An 18784-nucleotide genomic window follows, 5' to 3' on the forward strand; every position below is an offset into this window, starting at 1 on the left:
GTAGACCATTTTTATGCGGACCAGACTTTTTCAGTGGATTTATCCCCTCGCTCACTGAGTGGAAGCTCACTTTTCAGTAGGGAAAGGTAACGGTAATGGTAACGAAAACAGAAACGGTATATTACCGAAATGGGAGATGGTAACGATAACGGAGCCGAAATTGAAAGGCTGGTATCAGAAACGGATAATGGAAACAAAAATATAGCAGTAACGAAAATACGTTCGTTACCCTTCCCTGCTTTTCAGACAGTGGACGTGCAAACCTATAAAGTTGTTACGTATCTAATGTCTCGTTATCACGAACAGCATTGGTTTTGCTGCGCTGTGGTTCCTACTCAATCGGAATAAAAATGTCTGAGATGTAAAACTCAGTTTATAGCCAGGGTTTCACAAAATATTTAGAAGCTACAGGTATCACGTGAGACAATAAATACGTGGGGACTGCACAATAGTGATCTGTTCACAAATGTGACTGACGACTTCTGAATGTCATAGGACAGAAAGGAATACTTATTAATATAACAGATGTCGATGCTATTTTCTTGATGCTGATTCCCACTGCAAAGAGTGCTAACCCTTGTGGTTTCAAACCTGTAGTTCTGCGTTGGGGTAAGCGGCATTTGCACCAGCAGCTCCACGAGAACGAGAAAATGTTGCAAAATTGAGGGCTTTCAAGGACCGAAAAATTCCAGTATTTTCCAGACCTTGAAAATGGCATTTTCAAATTCCAGGGTATTTGAGGGCTTCAAGGATCAGTGGGAACCACGTGCATGCAACACCACAGGAACAACTTGTGAGAACAAAACAAAAAGGCACGCTCTGAACGGGATGTTCCAGTCACAGAGATGGCCACTCAATTTGTCTGAAGAACTGACTATTAAATGACCTACAGTGAGTGCACAGGCTCACAGCTGTCATGGCTCATGAGGTGCTTAATTTTTCTAAGGACAATGACGACCAGCACCACACCCTCCACGTTGCACATCGTTATGCGTGCGAACAAACCCTTTCGTTACTGCTTTCCTTCTTCAACAAATTCATTTTTTCAGTTGTTCTCTAATACTCGGTAATACGGACGAATCGCTTTATGGTCCGTTTTTTCTGTCCATAGTAACGAGCTACAGGTACGAGGCATATCAAACTGTCACAACCCCTCTAGATGAGACAAAATTCAGCCTAGAATATTTGCATACTCAATCTTGGTGCTCATTGTTAAAGGAGCAATGAGGTGACATTTAAAAACCTGGGCTCAAAACCCTGTCTCATGTGTCATGTCATCCATCAGGAGTCACCATGCAAAAATTATTTTCATGGTATGTCACCGCACAATCAAATATACGAAAACAGACAGGATACGATATTCTCATGTCTGAGCTGCTTATACCCACTTGAGCTGCATGTCAGGAGTCACATGCCAGGGGAATAGGCTGCAAGGACACGACTTTACACTCCTCCTTCCCCCAATCTTCAATTCGCACAGACCAAGAGTGGGTGATTTTTTAAAGGTGCGCGGAACACGGGTCTCGCGCGTTTATTTTATTTATTGCAAAACATGCTGCAGAAAGAAAAAAAAAAAGGGGGGAGGGGGTTCATCTCAGTGCTCCTTTAAGTCTCTTCTACGCTTATACACAAAGGATGGAGAAGGATGGAAATCCCACCTACTTGCAATCCAGATACTGATGGAAGCCCACTGGAAGCCACTAGTTGAGATACGAAGAGCGGCTTGAGGGACCTAACGAAGGATCGTCACCATTCAATGTTAATTTAGCCCATTACATACAGTATTATTGCCAAGGGGGAAGACAACTGTTTGCTTACTTCAACGTCACTAATAACTAGGGTTCCGGGTTTTCTTAGTTTATTTTTCTCAGTTTATTTTGGAGGATTTTTTTTTTTTTTTTGAGTTTGTTACGTTCAGGGGATTCAGAGTTTTTCGTCTCTTATTTATCGTATCTACATTACTCTCCGAAGCACGGCAAAAAAGCTACAGCTGTGAAACGACATGTTCACAAAAAGGATGAGATGCTGCCTCCCCAGAGCCCTCACTGTCATGCCGGAGAGCCTGCAGACGACGACACCTATGCCACGATCACCTGGCGACGTGAACACCTCAGAATCCTGGTATACCTCTACGTAATCGTTAGACAGCCTTCGCTTGCGTCCGATCATGCTGTTAGTGTTGCAACATCAAGCTGCCCTTTCATGAAGACAAAATGTGTTTTCTGGTCTACTTTGTGGGGAAAGCACGATTGACAGAAAAAAAGGAAAGAAAAACCTAGTTAGTGGATGTTTTCCAAGCAGCCCTGGGAAGTGGCTGAAATGGACTCAAAATGCCCTCATGTCCAATATTGTAACTAAATAAGGTACCCTACTCAGTGACTCCAATGGCAAATTACTTCTAGGCAAGGAAGGAGTTCAGCGCATTACACGGATGCTTCGTGAAAGACAGTCGCACAGTGGATTTGGAGCCACTCTTCCTTGTCTTGACACCAAAGGACACCATCCAGTCATCAAGGCCTGGCTTTTCGTGCTCCGTTCTCAATTACCGGAATCCACAAATGCGGAGCTTTTCGGATAAATCCGAATTGCTTCAAATTTCGCCGGTGTGTGTTTTTCAGATTTTTTTTTTATAAATCCGAAAACCCGGAACCCTACTAATAACGCAACAATTTATTTTACGTTCGAGCACACCATGGCAGAGCATGGACAATTTGCAAAAGGGATCTTGTGACATCACGTCAACTGCCTAACCAATTTACTGCTACTCGAGTTTGTTTTCGTTCGCAAAATGCACCCCTTCTCAGTGAAGTGGCAGACATCATTAGGGGTGGATAAAAACCGTTCTTTTCTGACAGCACTTATCTATTCAGTGCTGATTACCACCAATATTTTGAAACAATAAAAACCTAACTCACCAGTGAAGGTTGTCATCCATACTTGAAACACCTTGCGATGCCAGGAGGGAAGCACGATGACCAATTTTTTTTTAAAGCAACGAGTACAACAAGTGATGACTCTTGATCTAATCCAGATGGTATGAGCAAACACAGTGTCCCCAGTGTCTCCAAAAGACAGACACTCCAGAACATCCGAGCAGAATGGGAGTAGAGGTCGTTGATGTCATACCTGTCCCAATGACAGCTCCAGTCACAAGGCAGGCTCATGCTTGCTTCTCTCAGTTGCAAGGCATCGTGTACTTCCTGCAGCTTTGTCCAAAAGTATTTGGGATCCAGGGCTCCAGCACGCCAGTCCTGCAGTCGGGTCTGAAATCATGCACCAAGTAATTAGGTGATCAAACAAACTTGACCTCAAACAAAGTGTTATACCTGGACTTGAACTGCAAGGTCGTGGATAGTGTCACTCATGCTGCTTGCAGCAATAAAGTGTGCCAGCTTTGCCATTATGGTAACCAGGGAGGCTTCAATCTCATCCTGAAGAACATGAAATACATGGTCAGTCCAATCTTCCTAAATGCATCAACCTTCACTTACGGAATAGTCCCGGACGACTGCAGGAGAGTCCACCATCATGTCCTGATCAGATCTGGGTGAGCCATCTGTAATTGATGTTTTCAATGCATCATTATTTGTGTATGATGCAAAAAATAGGTGTACCTGAAGACTCTTGAGTGACACTGTCGACATTGTCCTGTGACATTCCCTGGAGATCTTTGTTGTTCTCTTTCACAGCTTTGTTTTTCTACGTAAAAAGATTGCAGTCACACATAAAAATTTGAACTATTGGCTGCAAAGGAAAGCTTCCAAGATGGCATAAGAGATGCTATTAGAAATTAACCGAACTCTACCAATTGCTTAGTTACCTTGAGGGATAGAAAACTGCACACGTTAATGCCTTACCACGAAGTAGTACACCTACCAGCACTATCTCGAATTGTACATGACCTGCGATACAGGTCAGAAAAGCACAAACAGGTAAAAAAAAGCACTATGCAACAACAAAAACTGCAGCTGCAATCGCTGTGCAGATTGTCATTGAAATGTGATAGCATTTAAGAGCTAATCACGGGCATTCTCCGACGATGGACAGTAGGGGCCTGTGGAAATTGAAGTAGCTGACGTACTTCACAACCACTAGCAATCTATAGCACTTCCCGTACGGGTTGTGGGAATTTCATCGTCACTGGCTAGATGCAAATCGTAGGCTTCCTTCATAAAGTCCGCGAACCAGCTGCTCTGGGACCTTCTTATGCTCATATTGAAGTCTCCCATGACAATCGTGAACATTTTGCGTTGCTTGAAGTTTTCTACAAAGGTGATGCTCGCAGAGTAATTGGAGAGTTTGGCTAAAAGGAACCTCTTGATCTTGCCGTTAGAGGATCTCAGCCTATTCTATAGCAGAACGGTGAAGGTGTGGACATCCTTGTAGTCCACTTCTTTTTGTCGTTCCACCACAACGAACGGGTGGAGTATCAATTATCGTGGCGGTTATCGTGGTACAGAAAGCATCCCAATAAAGGCTACTGAGGGATGCTCGTGTGTTTTCTGTGCTGGGTAGTTGTCCGCGACTTCCCAATTCCCAGAGCAAGAGGGACTACACATCGTTTCCTCTCCTGTACCACCATCATCTTTCCCTCTTCCCCTCCCCTGGGTGCACCGAGACACCACCCCTGAGCAGGCTGAGCAGCACCTTCCCCAAACATCATTCCCCCTCTTTACAACGCGTGCGTCATGAACATCGTCTGCAGCGGCTAGGGCGTGCTCTACCTTGTCTGCTTTGAGAGTGACTACCTTCATCTCTAAGATAGTTTGGCAATTTCTTGAGTAGATGGCACTGGCACTTCGGTTGTCTTCTCTCTTCGCATAGGAAATTCATCAGGAGCAGGGGCAGATACAGACCCTCACTTGGTGTAGCTATCGAAGCATGTAACTGGGTATGGGAGGGGGAAAATTAATGGTTAATCGAATGTTATTGTTGTTTTTTTGGGAGGGGGACAATTCTACTGCAAATGTAGAGTGCTCATTCTCCAAGCTGCATGCTGTCAACTAGAAAGCGCGTACTGCCATCATGGTCAATAGCTGTGCGTACCACAGCGAGTTCTACGCATTTGCTGTTTCAAATATGGGAGGGCTGCGCAAATATTTATAATTTTTCTACTACCAAAGGGAATGACTGTGTATTCCATTCAAATTCCAAATCGAAATTGGAATCCTATATTCGGATTGAATCATATGTACATCTTTTAAACTGAATATATTCAAATATTTTCGTATCTGTACACATAGGGCTAAAACACCACACGAGATGGTACACAACACATTCAGCGCAGCTTCATACGAATAGTCGTATCCATGTTCACATACCAGGCGACCACCTGCAACACCTTGCAACAATCTCAGCATAGAGATCTTCTCTCACTTGGCAAGCCTTGCTTAAACTACAACTAGATGGTGCATTCCCTTTACGGTGCAAGAGGACATGCACAAGTGCACATATTCCGCAGTGCACATATACTCCGTTATTTTTTGTTCATTTATGTTCTGCGGTTCACCTAAAAAGGCCAACTCATTAATTTTTCTAATAATTAGTGTGACGACCTGAATTTGAGTGCTTGTTTTTAGTCTAAACAACTGATTTTTCTGTATCAAATGGATGCCGATAAACACCAGCCACATTTCTGTAAAAATAAATTCCAATGAACCAAAACATCTAACAATAGGCTTTGAATTTTACTGATTTGGTGTACTTTAGTTATTGTAGACAATCAGCTCAGTTTGAGGTAGCATGACATGGAGACAGCACAAGTTAACAGGGTGAGACTCAAACTAGCAATGGGTTTACTCACCACCAGACACGAGAGCACATAGGACAACAACCAGGCACTTACAGAGATACAAAAGAAGCTAGGAACGAGAATATGGAGGAACCTAATACATCGAGTTAATGAGGTCAGCGATGGATGAACTGATGACAATGGAGGGCTTGCTCACACAGCCTGGCATATGGAAGATGGGTATGGGAGAGTTAGTCATTACAGGATATTTTATTTATTTATAGTACGTATCCTCAGGGTCGTGAGGCATTGCAGAGGGAAGGTGCAAACAGACAAGCATATAACAAAAGATAAAGCTCTGCAAATACAAACGTAACAGAAAACAATAGCAATACAAGTAATACAGTTAAAAGTAATATGGACACTGACACTGCGCAATGTTAAGGGGTTGGTGGTGAGGTAAATCTTAGAGTGTGTCCTTGAAGGTGGATGTGTCGCGGATATCAGCAACGTTCCACGGTAGACAATTCCATTCACAAGATGTGCGGATGAAAAACGAGTCAGAGAAAGAATTAGTGTGGCAAAGGTGTACGAGGGCTTTACGTGCGTAATCGACTCGTCGTGAAAAGTGCAGTGGAGAAGATAGGTAAGACGAAAGAACGGGACCATCGTGGTAGTATATTTTTTGGAATAAGATGAGACAGGCCACTTTTCGGCGATGTGTGAGAGGTGATAAGTGTAAACATTATTTCACGTGTGTTACACTTGATGTGCGGCTGTAATTTGATAGGATAAAGCACACAGCTCGATTCTATACTGATTCGGTCATTTTCAGTAGGTTATCAGTAGCCAGGTCCCACACTGATGCCCCATTCGAGTTTGGGCCGAACGAGTGATCCATACAAATGAAGATTCAGGGAAACGTAGGTAGGAGCCTGATGAAACAAGAGGCGAATGAAACAAAGAGATGAGTTGCCTGACCGCATATATGGGTTATGTGGGTTTTTCATGACAGGTTAGATGATGTGTGGACACCTAGGTACTCGAACATGGAGATGGAGAGAATGTGTAGCTCCTGCTGACAGGCGAAAAGACACTGGCAAAAATTCTTTGAAAATGTCAGCAAAGTGATTGCGTGGAATTGGCCTGCGTTCACTATTAACTAGTGACATGGGCATGCAAACTTGTTTGTTGACTATGTTACAAAACTGTTTCGGGTTGTGCGTCAATAGGCAGAGATAATTGAAGATGATCTGTCAAGGAGGGTGTAGCAACTACATTGAGCAATGTGTTTGTGCACGGACAACGGACTTGTGTTTTGCATTATTTGCATGCTCTCTGAGGGTATGGTTGAGACACCTTTTAGTTTGGCCTATATAAGAGACACCACAACTGAGAGGTATATGATACACTGAGTTTTTCAGGCAAGGCACGTATGAGTGGACATGGCCAGTGGTGCAGAGATTTGGGACGCAAAAAATGGTGTAAGAACTGAGAGTTTGAGCGGAACGTTGAAGACAATTCCTTGATGCCACGAGGGGCCGCAAGCTTGCCCATGAAATGAGAGGAAAAAGGGAATTATGAGGGACCACCCATGATGGTTAGGGGAGGGAAGGCAATTCTGCAGGGCAAGGAAATACCAGATGTACCTGTGGATAGTGTAGAGATGGTAACCAGCATGGAGAAGTCGTTCTATTTGGGAAGACCGTTTCAAAGCATATATGTGAGGCTTGACTTGACTATAATATGATTTGACTATGAGGAGATATATAACAGATTTAGGCTGACAACTATTACAGAAGAGCAGGGTTTCAGGTCGGAGCATCCATATTGCCAACAGAACCCATTGTCAATATGGAAGGTAAGATCCAAGCAGTCAGTAAGTGTAAGTCGGTAGTGAAAAGAAGTTCAGGAGCAGTTGATTGGGCGACCAAGTGAAACTGCTGAAAATGGGAGGGGTCGGAACTCAGGACGAAAATATCGTCACCATACCTACTAACAATTGTGCTACCAATGGACTGGGCCACGAAAGAGGGAAGCGATTCATCTAGAGTTTCAAGACAGATTTCGCAAAGCTTGAGGGCAACGGACGAACCAATACGTATGCCATTTTTCTGGGTATAATGACTGCCATTGAAAGTAACGACTGTGGAAGCAGGGTAGAATGAAACAAGCCAAGAAACGTGGAAGAGGGAATACCTGCATTGGTTTGGAAGGTTGTTAGATCCCTCTCAGTGGTGTGCTTAAAATATGCAGAGGAGTGTCTTGATATCCAGGGTGAAATACGAGACCTTGATGTCCAATGAGAAACAGTTTATGTCATGTCCATGGAAAGGTGAAATAATGTCAAGAAGTTGTCAAGAAGTTGGTGAGGGCAAGGGATGAAGGGAGAAAAATGCATGCAATGAAGCACTGGATGTAGCTAGGAACGATTCTTTGCCACGTGCCATTCTCATTGACTATAACTCTCAGGGGGTGCAAGGGCTTGTGTTCCTTAACAATGAATTTGACTGAAAAGGTGCCCAGTTTTGTGCGATAAACAGCACTAATGGTAGGTGGACGGAAATAACTTGAATACAATAGGGCAAGTACAGCTCCCTTTGAGGCTGCAAGGTTGCCCTCGAAAGGGTGGAGGACAGTTGATACTGCGTCTAACACCTTGTTATCGAAGGCAGAGGAAGAGAGTACTACATAGAACTTTCAAGACCGGGTAGTCCCAAGGAGGACAGAAGAACACAGCAAATGTTGTGGTTGTGAATAAACTCATTCCTGGTTTGAATCTAGTCCTGTTAACTTGTGCTGTCCCTGTGTCGTCCTACCCCAAACTCAGGGTCATGTCTACAATTTACCATTATAGGTAACCATTACCATATATTTTACCATTACCATTATAGGTAACATCTTTTTGAAATAAGGTGAATACTGTCATTTTAAGAGAGTACCATGCATAATTTGATGTTGAAAAATAAAGTCTGGTTCACTCTATTGCGTTCCAACGTGTGCGTATGCGTTGACATTCTTCTTCTACCACAGCCTGGCAACCGGCACGCATTCAATGTAACTAGAGCCTGAAGTTTTAGGGTTTTACCCGATTCTTCCCCGAATTGAAGGTTGACACTTTAGGGTGAAAATCCTATTTTTACCCGGCAAATTGCCTTCACTGGGACGTCTGTAGGAATGCAATTGCAATGGTGTCAGAAGTGGTCAATGGCTCTCAATATTAACAAATTTAAACACTTGAGATTTACACGCACTCAGCGGTTGTCCACACCATATTATCTTAACATCATACCGTTAGAGCAAGTAACATCTTATAAATACCTTGGAGTAATTTTAACAGGCAACTTATCATGGAAAACGCATGTCGAGTATACATTACTAACGAAGCTAATTGGACACTTGGCTACTTGAAGCATAACTTTGCCCGCGTCCCTAGCCACCTTAAACTAACTCTCTATACGTCTCTAGTTAGACCCCAACTTGAATATGCCTCTGTACTGTGGCACCCTCATTTTTCCTCGCTCACCAAATCACTGGAACAAATACAGAACAGGGCTGCACGTTTCATACTAAGTACCTTCCATCGCACGTCGAGTGTTGCATTAATGAAACAAAATTTATCGCTATTGAAGCTTGAAACACGACGAAAAATCGCCACTTTCGCAATGTTTCACAAGATCTACTTTCACAACCTTGCACTTAAACGTGAATTAATAACTCCCCCGCATCACACATCAGCTAGATTAGATTCATCTGCATAAAGTCCTTGTCCCGTCTGCTGTGACGAACACGTTCGCCAATTCATTTATCCCCCGCTCATCAGCTGCTTGGAATCACCTTCCCTCAACAGTCTGTAACATTACTTCCATCACGCAGTTCCATGTCGCACAAACGGATCATCTCGCTTACCTTGCATAATCATCTTTAGTTCTATTTCGATTTGTTTTGCTTATGTACGTGTACAAGTAGTGCGCTCCTATTGTATTATAACCCACTCCCCTCTGTAGTGTATACCTTGAGAGTAACATAAATAAATAACTTACTTGTTTGGCAGCAAATGCAGTTACATCACCGTTTGTACCAAACCAGTACAGTTCGTTTGTAATAGAGCCCGATTTTGTCCCCAAATTTAGTGTACTGGAAGTTTTTTTTCACCCGAATTCGCATGAATTTAGTGCTCATGTTTATTTACCCTATTCTTACCCCCCGAATTTAGAAATAAATATTTCCCAAAAACTTCAGGCTCTAAATGTAACAGTGTGAACCGGGTTTAATGTCACCTGTTAAGGATTGCCACACGGCGGATTTCTGATGAGCACATTACAAGTTTCTCTTTTTTCGCAAAAGCAATACACACACCCACAGCAATTCCATTCCTTACCGATTCCATAAGAGCATCATCCAGTGCCTGAAGAACATCATCAAAATCACTGTCTTCCTCTGGGCCCTCAATTCGTTCTGACACCTCTTTGTCGCTGTCATTGTCCGTAGTTCCACTCGGGTACAACACCTCGTCTGACTTAACAAACCTGACGCTCATCAGACGCTTTTTCCGTGCCACAATTTTATTGGTGGGCTCGGAATCTTTGGCCTCGCAAAAGTCGAAACCTCGACGTTCGTCGCTGGGCGTGTCAGCCGACGTGATTGCGTCGACAAAGCATTTTCCCGCCTCCACCTGTGGCTGCTTGGCACCGTTGGAATCTACGTCATGGCTCAACGATGTGACTGGCTCGCTTGTGTCTGAATCGTCTTCGCTGTCGGATTCTCCGTACGCCACTAGGAGCGAGGCCTGCAAAGGCATCACATGCGACATCTTGAGAAGACTGGATTCTCAAATTCTCGCCGCACCACAGGTATTGAAAGAAAAATAACTACGCCCCCTTCTACGTGTCATCGAGATACAAACTTCCACGTCGAACTCTGACATAGCCATTTGACCGCTCGCTGCATTTCTTTGTGACTTTCAGTATTCTCTTTCCCCATTTTGTGGTAAAACTTGACGGGTGCAGGCTCACGTTGCTGTTAATAACTGCTTTTTGACCCAGGATAACTTCAAGCTAAGTATCCAAATCCCATACAGTGTAATCCCGTTAATTCGAAATTCCAGAAAATTCCAATTGACGCTCGGTTTTAAAATTCTGCGTTAGCACCGTGAAGCAAGCCTTTTATGCGTGTGCTCGCCTGCAAGTAAATATTCTGGAAAGAGCGAGCCTTTTATATTTCCTCCATCGCGTGACCGCATACGTGCGGCAAGGACTAACGATTCGACTAAAGTCCCTGGTTTTCTGCTGCGGCAATTCAAAATTCTGCAGCACCGACTTGTAAATTCTGCAATATTCCGCGGCAAGGAGTCAATGGCTGCTTGAAACGGGAAACACTTTATTTTCTCGAATAATGTGGGAACAAAAAATATTTCATAAACCTAGATTCAAAGCACTGTTGTGACTCAGCATTACATGATATCTTGCGTTCTCCTCTGACAGCGAATGCTGTCCATCGCCTACAATAATTTTATACCTGCTGAAGGATCTTTCAAGATACAAAAAGCTTATAGGAATTGACAAATACTTGATTGCAACAGACGTTAAGTTTGGAGCAAGCACCCTCATTCCGTTCCAAGACCCAATTGTTTTTACTCACAAAATTTTGTTACTTGTTCTCCAAAAAAGGTCTGAAAATTTGGGGGTGCGCAAATTGCACGGGAACTTCCTATATTCAAACGACGCAGAATTTCAAAATTTTAGTACGCCGGTCATATAGGCTCTCAGTAGAGTCGATATTGACGTTATCACTGCACTGTGCGAGTGGCAAAAGAAGTACCCCAAATGCTGCGCAGCTGCAGACAGTCGGGAGGCAAAATGCCGGCCCACTACCGCTCATATACCGGTGAAACTCATAAAGACGTTGCTGGAAGACGCCGCTATAGTCGCACTGGACAACCGAACGCATGCTATGTTCGCCAACTTTGTTATGTTGTGCTGTAAGACTTGCCACAGCGTGTTTGTCCAGCGTTCGCCAGCATTAGTTCCAGTGACACTATCGTCCATCGCGACAGTGGACCACCACCAAGTCTCCGCAAATCAGACAAAAGCATAGCAATAACTTCGGTAGTACTGATGGCGTTGCGAAAAGCCATTGCCACAGTCGCTGAGACACGCGTGCCAGATATCCACGTGCGAAAACACGTGTGTTCAAATTACACAATTTTTTTGTTTTCTTGTCATTTTTAGCGCTAAACTAGGGGTGCTCAAAAATGATGCGATGGCACAAAATATGCGAATAAATACGGTCGAAGGTTCACATATACCTTGGAGCAGTTGGGAGCATGCGCAGTACGCACTTTTATCAGACAATCTTTTGCACAAGCGTGCAATACTTCGCCTGAAATGCTGCACGTCATTGTAACAGTCTACATCGCGCCAATCGCGTCCTTTGACCCAATCGGATTTCCGCGAGATTCCGCACAAAAAGCCACCAGAGTAAAATAAGGGATTCTGCGATATTCCGTGCCAAACGGAGGATTCCGCGATCAATTCCGGATTCTGCGAAATTTCGTTGAATCGTGGAAAACCTGGGGCCTTAACTGTCATTATGCAACCATAACGAGGCCAGCATGTTACTACCATGGCCACAACCATATTTCACACTCATCTGTCTCATGCAGGGCATACATGCTACCTACCTGAGTTCTGCTTGCAGCATCGGATGCTCCTTGGGAGGTCCTATCTCGTTCTGTTCCTTCTGTCCCGCTCAATTCAACTGGGGGTGCAAACTGCGCCCTCACCATCGTGAGATTCCCCACCGAAGATGCACTACTCGTCGAACCTGTTGTGTGGTCATCTTCAACATCTTCACTGGCTGGGGAGCTTGGGTAGTCTAGTAATGCTCCAGGTGCCTTTGTGACCCCTTCTCCTTAAAAATATTGGCTTCATCAATCTTCCGAAAGCACGGAAATAAGTGGGATCAAATGGCAAATTCGGGTGATCGTTTCGTAGCAACACAGCATAGCGTTAGGAAATTGCTAGTCCGGAGCTTGCGCTGGATCATGTGAAGTTGCCATGTCGTTCATGTCGCCACCCGAACATCAGTGCCAAGGATCTAGTGCTTTTAAATACTTGGATCATGCTTGGGGCATTGTGAATGCTCACTTTCACGTTTCTTCATCTGCTAACCCATGTGAACTTGGACGTGCGGCCATCCTCACAGTGGGGATGTGACGACACCGGATATAGTTGTGCAACCCGCTCCCGCTGGTTGTATCGAGGACAGACAAAAAAAGTGCTAGCTGGCAAACTCCTGCCGCTCAGAAAGCGCCACGCGAACATGCGACATTGCTGTGCTTTGATCAAGCGAACATCACTGCTCGTGATCTGGCAAAAAAATGTTGCCACAAAATGACCACACAAATTTACCATAAGGCATGTATAGGGCCTTGTGTGTTGCGGTTAAACCAGGAAAAAAACATTTTTACCCCCCCTTCCCAATTTGCATTAAAAACCCTGAAAATTAGCCTGGCCAACTCAGCCACCAACATGAGCACTGGGGAACACTAAGCACTGCACAGTCAGTACGGCTGTTCCGCACTTCCTGTACACCTAGAGTGCAAGAAGCACTCTTTTTGTTTTCCACCTGAAAATCTACTTTCCACCCGATATTGCCCGATTTTACCCTGTTTTATAGCTTCTGAAATAATACCCGATTTTTACCGCCCCCCCCCCCCCCCGATTTTCAAAAAACATAAAATCTGAGAACACAAGGCCCTAAGTGTGCAGAAGGTGCAATCTTCTTAATCCTCCAGCAGAACAAGGTCATGCAACTGATATGTTTGTTGTGGCTTTCTTGCCACTAGTGGAGTTTTTACCACGACCTGCTAGATTATAGCGGCCATGTCGTAATCGGCAAACTCGATGAGGAGCCCGTCCGCACGATCCCCTAGAGGCGTTACTCATCGGCCTGCGAGATCTGCATCATGATTGGACGATGGAAATTTGAATTTTGAACGCGCAGAAGCAGACACACGATTAACGTACCAGACGACAGCAACAGATTCTATGAAAACGTGTGGAATGATGAGGATAATCAACTTTAAAAGGAAGCATCTCTCGTGGGACATCCACCGCGCGTAGCCAAAAAAAAAAAAAGAAGAAACAGATGCTAAAAAAAATGCGAAGCTGTGTGACATCGCACTGGCTTGGGAACAGAACTCGTGGAGGGAAACAAGGAACATAGCAGGGCAACTTCTGGCAACACTACACGCCACCATTCCGCAAGTCGGCTTCACCTAACGTCTGCGTGCTTTAGGAGAAGCTCGCTTTAGAACACTGTCGCGCGACTCGCGGGCGGAGAGCACGTGCTAGGCTTTTTGAATCATCTCGCGAATTTGAGCAGCATTGGTCAAATACGGAGACACAAAAGCGTTACCACCTACCTCTTTCACTGACAGTATTGGAAAATGAACAGTCGCTGTCATTTTTCTTGCCTCAATTTTTATTTCGGTTTAATTCTTTTGATGGGAATTTCGGATGATACGAATTTTTTCCGCTACCCAGTGAGATTCGTATAATCTGATTTCTACTGTCTCTTATCGCGGCGATTTTCGCTGCGAGGTTACGCGCACGGGACAGCGCCCAACATCGTTATACGAGTACTCGGAACTGCGGTGTCCATCGCTATACGTGGGTCATTTCCCCACAGAAACAATGTATATTTTGACGGTAAAATCATGAACCATCGTTTTACGAGGGATATCGTTATAAGCAATATCGCTATCTGCGAGTTTTACTGTAGTAGCTCCAGTGTACCAAGTTGGCGATGCTGCTGTACCATTCGACTTTATCTGTTTGCGAACAGGAAGAGGTCTATTAAGTGTCCACCAAAAGACATGGACAACTAATGTGCCACGTTTAAGCTGATGTGAAGTGCTGATACATACTGATGCATACAGACACATGTCATTCCATTTTTACTAGTCAGTTTGTTCTATGACCAAGAGGTTCTTTGGAAGCTCTCATACTGGCATTAAAGGCTGCTGTTTGTACCACTGGCTGTGCAAGCCAGTTTAACAGCCAAGTAGCACTGCAGGCCCAATCTTCAACAAGGATTGCTGCAATTACGAGGCAGTCTTACCTTCGTTTGGCAGACCCAAGTCAGAGGGAAGGGAACAAGGTTGTGGCATCCCCTCTTCCACAGAACAGCTGTCCTCGACTGGTAGTCTGATGGTCTCGGCTTCAAGCAGAAGGCCCTCTCTAGGCCTTTCATCTACGGGTTGGCAACCTTCGACTGATGTACTTTTGGGAGAAGACTGCTCCGCAGGAAGCTGCGGACCGTACTCGCACAAACTACTGGTGCCAATCGACTGCTTGGAGGTCGGTCTGGGTGGATCATCTTCGCCAGAGCTTTCCTCAGAGGAGCCGTACGATGTAATAGGTATAATTTTTCTGAAAATGCAAGTTTTGTAGCTTCAGAGGCAGATGAATAGGTTAGTTGTACGATACAGATGTCTTCCTGGAACATTACTTTCATGAACATGATGATGAATGCGGGGAGAGACGGAAAAAACGACAGACACAGTCAAGCGCTGGGCCGCGTCTGTTGTTTTGTCCGTGTCTCCACGCGTTCGTCATCATGTCCAGTCATCACCAACACGCTCTCCTTGTTTTATCGTTATTACTTTCATTAGCAAGTTTCAATTATTTTTAACAAGTATTCAGCAGAAAAAGTTGACATGGAATGAACTGCACACCCTTCGCATGACTCTTCCTTAGGCTGTACTGTTGGTGTTGTACTGCTTGCAGCCGCCTCTGACGTTACCGCTTGAGGCTGCTGTGTGCTAGCATTGAGTTTGGTCCAGTAGGCCAAGTATTCCGCAGGACATTCCCAAGTCACTTGGTTGGTTTCCACGTTCCAGTAGTAGGCATAGCCCGTTGACTCGTCCTGGCATTGCTGCCAAGGACAAGTAATGTCATCGTCACACAAGTTGTCTGCAAGGGAAAAAAAGAAAGTGCTAAAGAACCTCCAAATGGCACCCATCTACGAAATCTAAGGGGGGTAGTTGGTGATGATCCAAAGAAACATTCGAGTGAAGCAAAATGAAGGACAAGAGGACACACCACAAAGCTGCTTGTCCTACATTTTACTTTGCTTTCCATGGGATGCCTAGGCATTGTTTCCTGTCTGGGAAGACAGTATCATAAAATACACGTAGGTGACACAGCTTCGTGTAACTTATCCTGCAGGACAGGGTTGCCATGGTTTCCAGGGATGTCTCGTGAGAGGTTCCGCAGAAGGTAATCTATTTCGAGTTATTTATTCTTGCGCCTCAACAAAAGGGACTGAATCCCCCGACATGTCGCAGGCACAAAATTTGCAACATCAATCAATACAACAACCAAACACACTAAAATCAAACACGCAGTAATTTTTAGAAACAAGTTTAGAACAAGTACTTTGTTCACCTCTGCTTAAAATCATGGACGGAAGCACATTCAGTAATGACAATTTAACTACGCGGCAGTTACATACGCCCAAGTTCGCCGCCCATACGCCATTCTGCACCGTGGAACAAGTACCAAAGAAGCTGATCGCAATGGGCAAGGCGTACAAGCGCGTCTAGCGTTACAGAGTGTGCATAATGATATCCGTACAATGCACCTTTGCACGTAAGCTGTAACGAGCACAGCTACCACCGGCCAGAGTTTAAGATCAGTTACGAACCAGTGGAAGAGTAATGCTTCCTGTCACATGCTGTTCATAACCCCTTCTCGTGCATGGTCTGATTTCATTGATTGTTCCCTTTCTGATCAGAACAGGGAGGATGCTCGCAGAATCCCCATTGTATGACAACATTGATGGTTATCACAAATGTAATCGGTAATATCATTATCAGCCGGTTCAGGTAAAACTGCACAGTGTTTCCAGGCAATGCATGTATTTAGACTGGCCTGGATTGCTCATAAGGGTGACAACATTCAGACCCTACACTGAGAAGATGCAACACCATCCGCTACGATGTCCTTCAGAGCATCAACTGCGCAAAAAGAATCAGCGTGTGAACGTGGGTGGTGAAACTTTCGCAAGATGGCGTTATCATGTTCCTGCCAATTTTGCGATCTTCGCAAGCAATGTCGTTATTGGTAACCTCTTTGATAGCTAACATAGAAATAAAAAATGATCATTGTAAGATCTATGTATTGTAAAGTGACATGTCATTATATGCAGGCTTTATCATTTATACTGTGAAGAATACATTAAAGGAGCAATGAAGTGACATGTAACATGGAGCATTTGTCAAGGCTTCCATCAGCACCCATCATGCAAAATATTTTTGCTGGGTGCTGTGTTGTTAAGGCACAGTTAAGTTTATGAAAATACTCCGAGAGAGCAGCCTTGGATGAATCCTCTCCCGTGATGTTGGCTTCCTTCTCAGCTCATGTTCTTATACCTGCTTCTGCTTCGCTGATCTACATCACAAGTGACATGGACTGGGCCTGCTAGAGGGACAGTTAATATCACTATATACTCTCCTCTTCCCCTCGTTATCTGACATGCCCCTTTCGGGTGTTTTTTTTTTAATTTGTGCAAAACCGTTCTTTCGCACAATATTATTTTTATTGGTTGTACAGCACGCAGCAGTCGAAAACTATCCCTCAGTGTTCCCTCAAGTATGGATTCTTGCATCATGAAAAGACCCCCCAATGTGAAGTGTTAGCTTAATCCATGTTGTTCAGTTTTTAGCACTCTCAGGGTGAATATGGTTTCCTCCTTGCTATGCACACAAAGCGAACAAAGTCTGAGAATTTGTAGGACACAGTTAAATAAGCTACATGCCTCCATTTGTCTCTTGGTCCTCTTTGTCAACAGCATCAACCTCAACAGAGGTTGCAGCAGTAGAAGCTTCAGCAATGTCATTTGTCACCTCTGCTTCAATGGGTGTTGATATGGCATCAATTTCCTTCAATAGAAGACCAGTGCATGAACCATGCACAACAAAACAACAGAACAACCAAATGTACTCACTTTTAGAAAATCTGCCACTTGTTCATCTATGACATCTTTCCCTTTATTGGTGATGTCCTGACTGCAAGTACCTGAAACTGAAATCGTTTAGCAGTCGCTACCGAAGACGAGTTCTAACGAACCTTCTTCGTCAGATTCTTCGCTGCTATCGCTGTAAGTAATTTGTGTCAAACAATGCTGTTGCACATTGCTTGGTTCTGTAAAAACAAATAAAATTTGCTGTAATGACCACTCAACTGTTCTAACAGATAAGATCAGCTTACAGTTCACTTCAAAAATCCCCGCTAAAAAGAAAACCGGCAGTTTTCCGCTTTGTGAGCCATTCATTTCCGTTTTTTTAAGGATTATTCTCTCTTTAGTGAGTAGTAAAACCACTGCTAGTGCAACGATGGGTAGGGCAGCCCAAGTATACTAATTTAACTGATTAACTGACTTTACTGATTACCTAATGGAACAAAAACCTGCCCTGTGGAAAATTATACATGGCTGTAACCCCTGAGAGCAATTGTGGCTACTCACTCTGTTCCTCCTCAAGTTGCAATACCTGCCTCCGACCTCCTCGTTCCTTACGCTTTACCATTTTAGAGACCTACAATATCAACAACGCACAACTTTAGGGTCCGTATCTGCTTTGCCAAAGAGGGCTGCTGCAGCAAACATTCCAATGAGAGCAATGATTATACCGATGCAGCTGCACAGTACGACTTATGTATGTGAAATCAACATAAGTCGTCATGTGCCTAGGAACATACTTCGATTCCAAGTTGACGGCAGCATTTCATTAGGGCATGAAGACGACTTCGACTTGAGATTCGACTTCATGCAGGACACAACACAACTCCGTGGATGCACTCAACGTCGGAAACGCCACTTTACCCCTCTTGTATGAGCCACACACTGTCTCTTATGTCACAGATAATAGAGCGTTGAGTTCTTACACACTGAAACAATCACGGGAATGCACAACTTTCGCGAAACTCTACTGACTCTACTCCTAAGTATTATTATTTCACGCAGTCCTCATTTTCACGGTCAAGA

General features: G+C 44.2%; 1 protein-coding gene across 3 annotated transcripts in view; it reads right to left on the bottom strand.

The window, feature by feature from the left end:
- LOC135394183 (formin-binding protein 4-like) overlaps positions 1-18784 on the bottom strand; it is a 28091-nt gene that overhangs the window by 8619 nt on the left and 688 nt on the right. Inside the window, exons 1-13 of one of the 3 annotated variants that reach the window (XM_064624778.1) lie at positions 18499-18749; positions 18266-18335; positions 17869-17943; positions 17747-17817; positions 17558-17681; positions 15474-15711; positions 14858-15168; positions 12414-12643; positions 10113-10520; positions 3615-3699; positions 3492-3556; positions 3327-3431; positions 3127-3263 (exon numbers count right to left, since the gene is read on the bottom strand). In XM_064624778.1, coding sequence (XP_064480848.1) covers positions 3127-3263; positions 3327-3431; positions 3492-3556; positions 3615-3699; positions 10113-10520; positions 12414-12643; positions 14858-15168; positions 15474-15711; positions 17558-17681; positions 17747-17817; positions 17869-17943; positions 18266-18335; positions 18499-18528 — 1949 coding nt within the window. In that variant the 5' untranslated portion in view covers positions 18529-18749. Of the gene's footprint in view, positions 1-3126; positions 3264-3326; positions 3432-3491; positions 3557-3614; positions 3700-10112; positions 10521-12413; positions 12644-14857; positions 15169-15473; positions 15712-17557; positions 17682-17746; positions 17818-17868; positions 17944-18265; positions 18336-18429; positions 18750-18784 lie in introns of those variants that run through there. The other 2 variants (XM_064624779.1, XM_064624777.1) reach the window with 2 other exon arrangements.

Source organism: Ornithodoros turicata, chromosome 5 (genome assembly GCF_037126465.1).
Source record: "Ornithodoros turicata isolate Travis chromosome 5, ASM3712646v1, whole genome shotgun sequence".
Classification (NCBI taxonomy): domain Eukaryota; kingdom Metazoa; phylum Arthropoda; class Arachnida; order Ixodida; family Argasidae; genus Ornithodoros; species Ornithodoros turicata.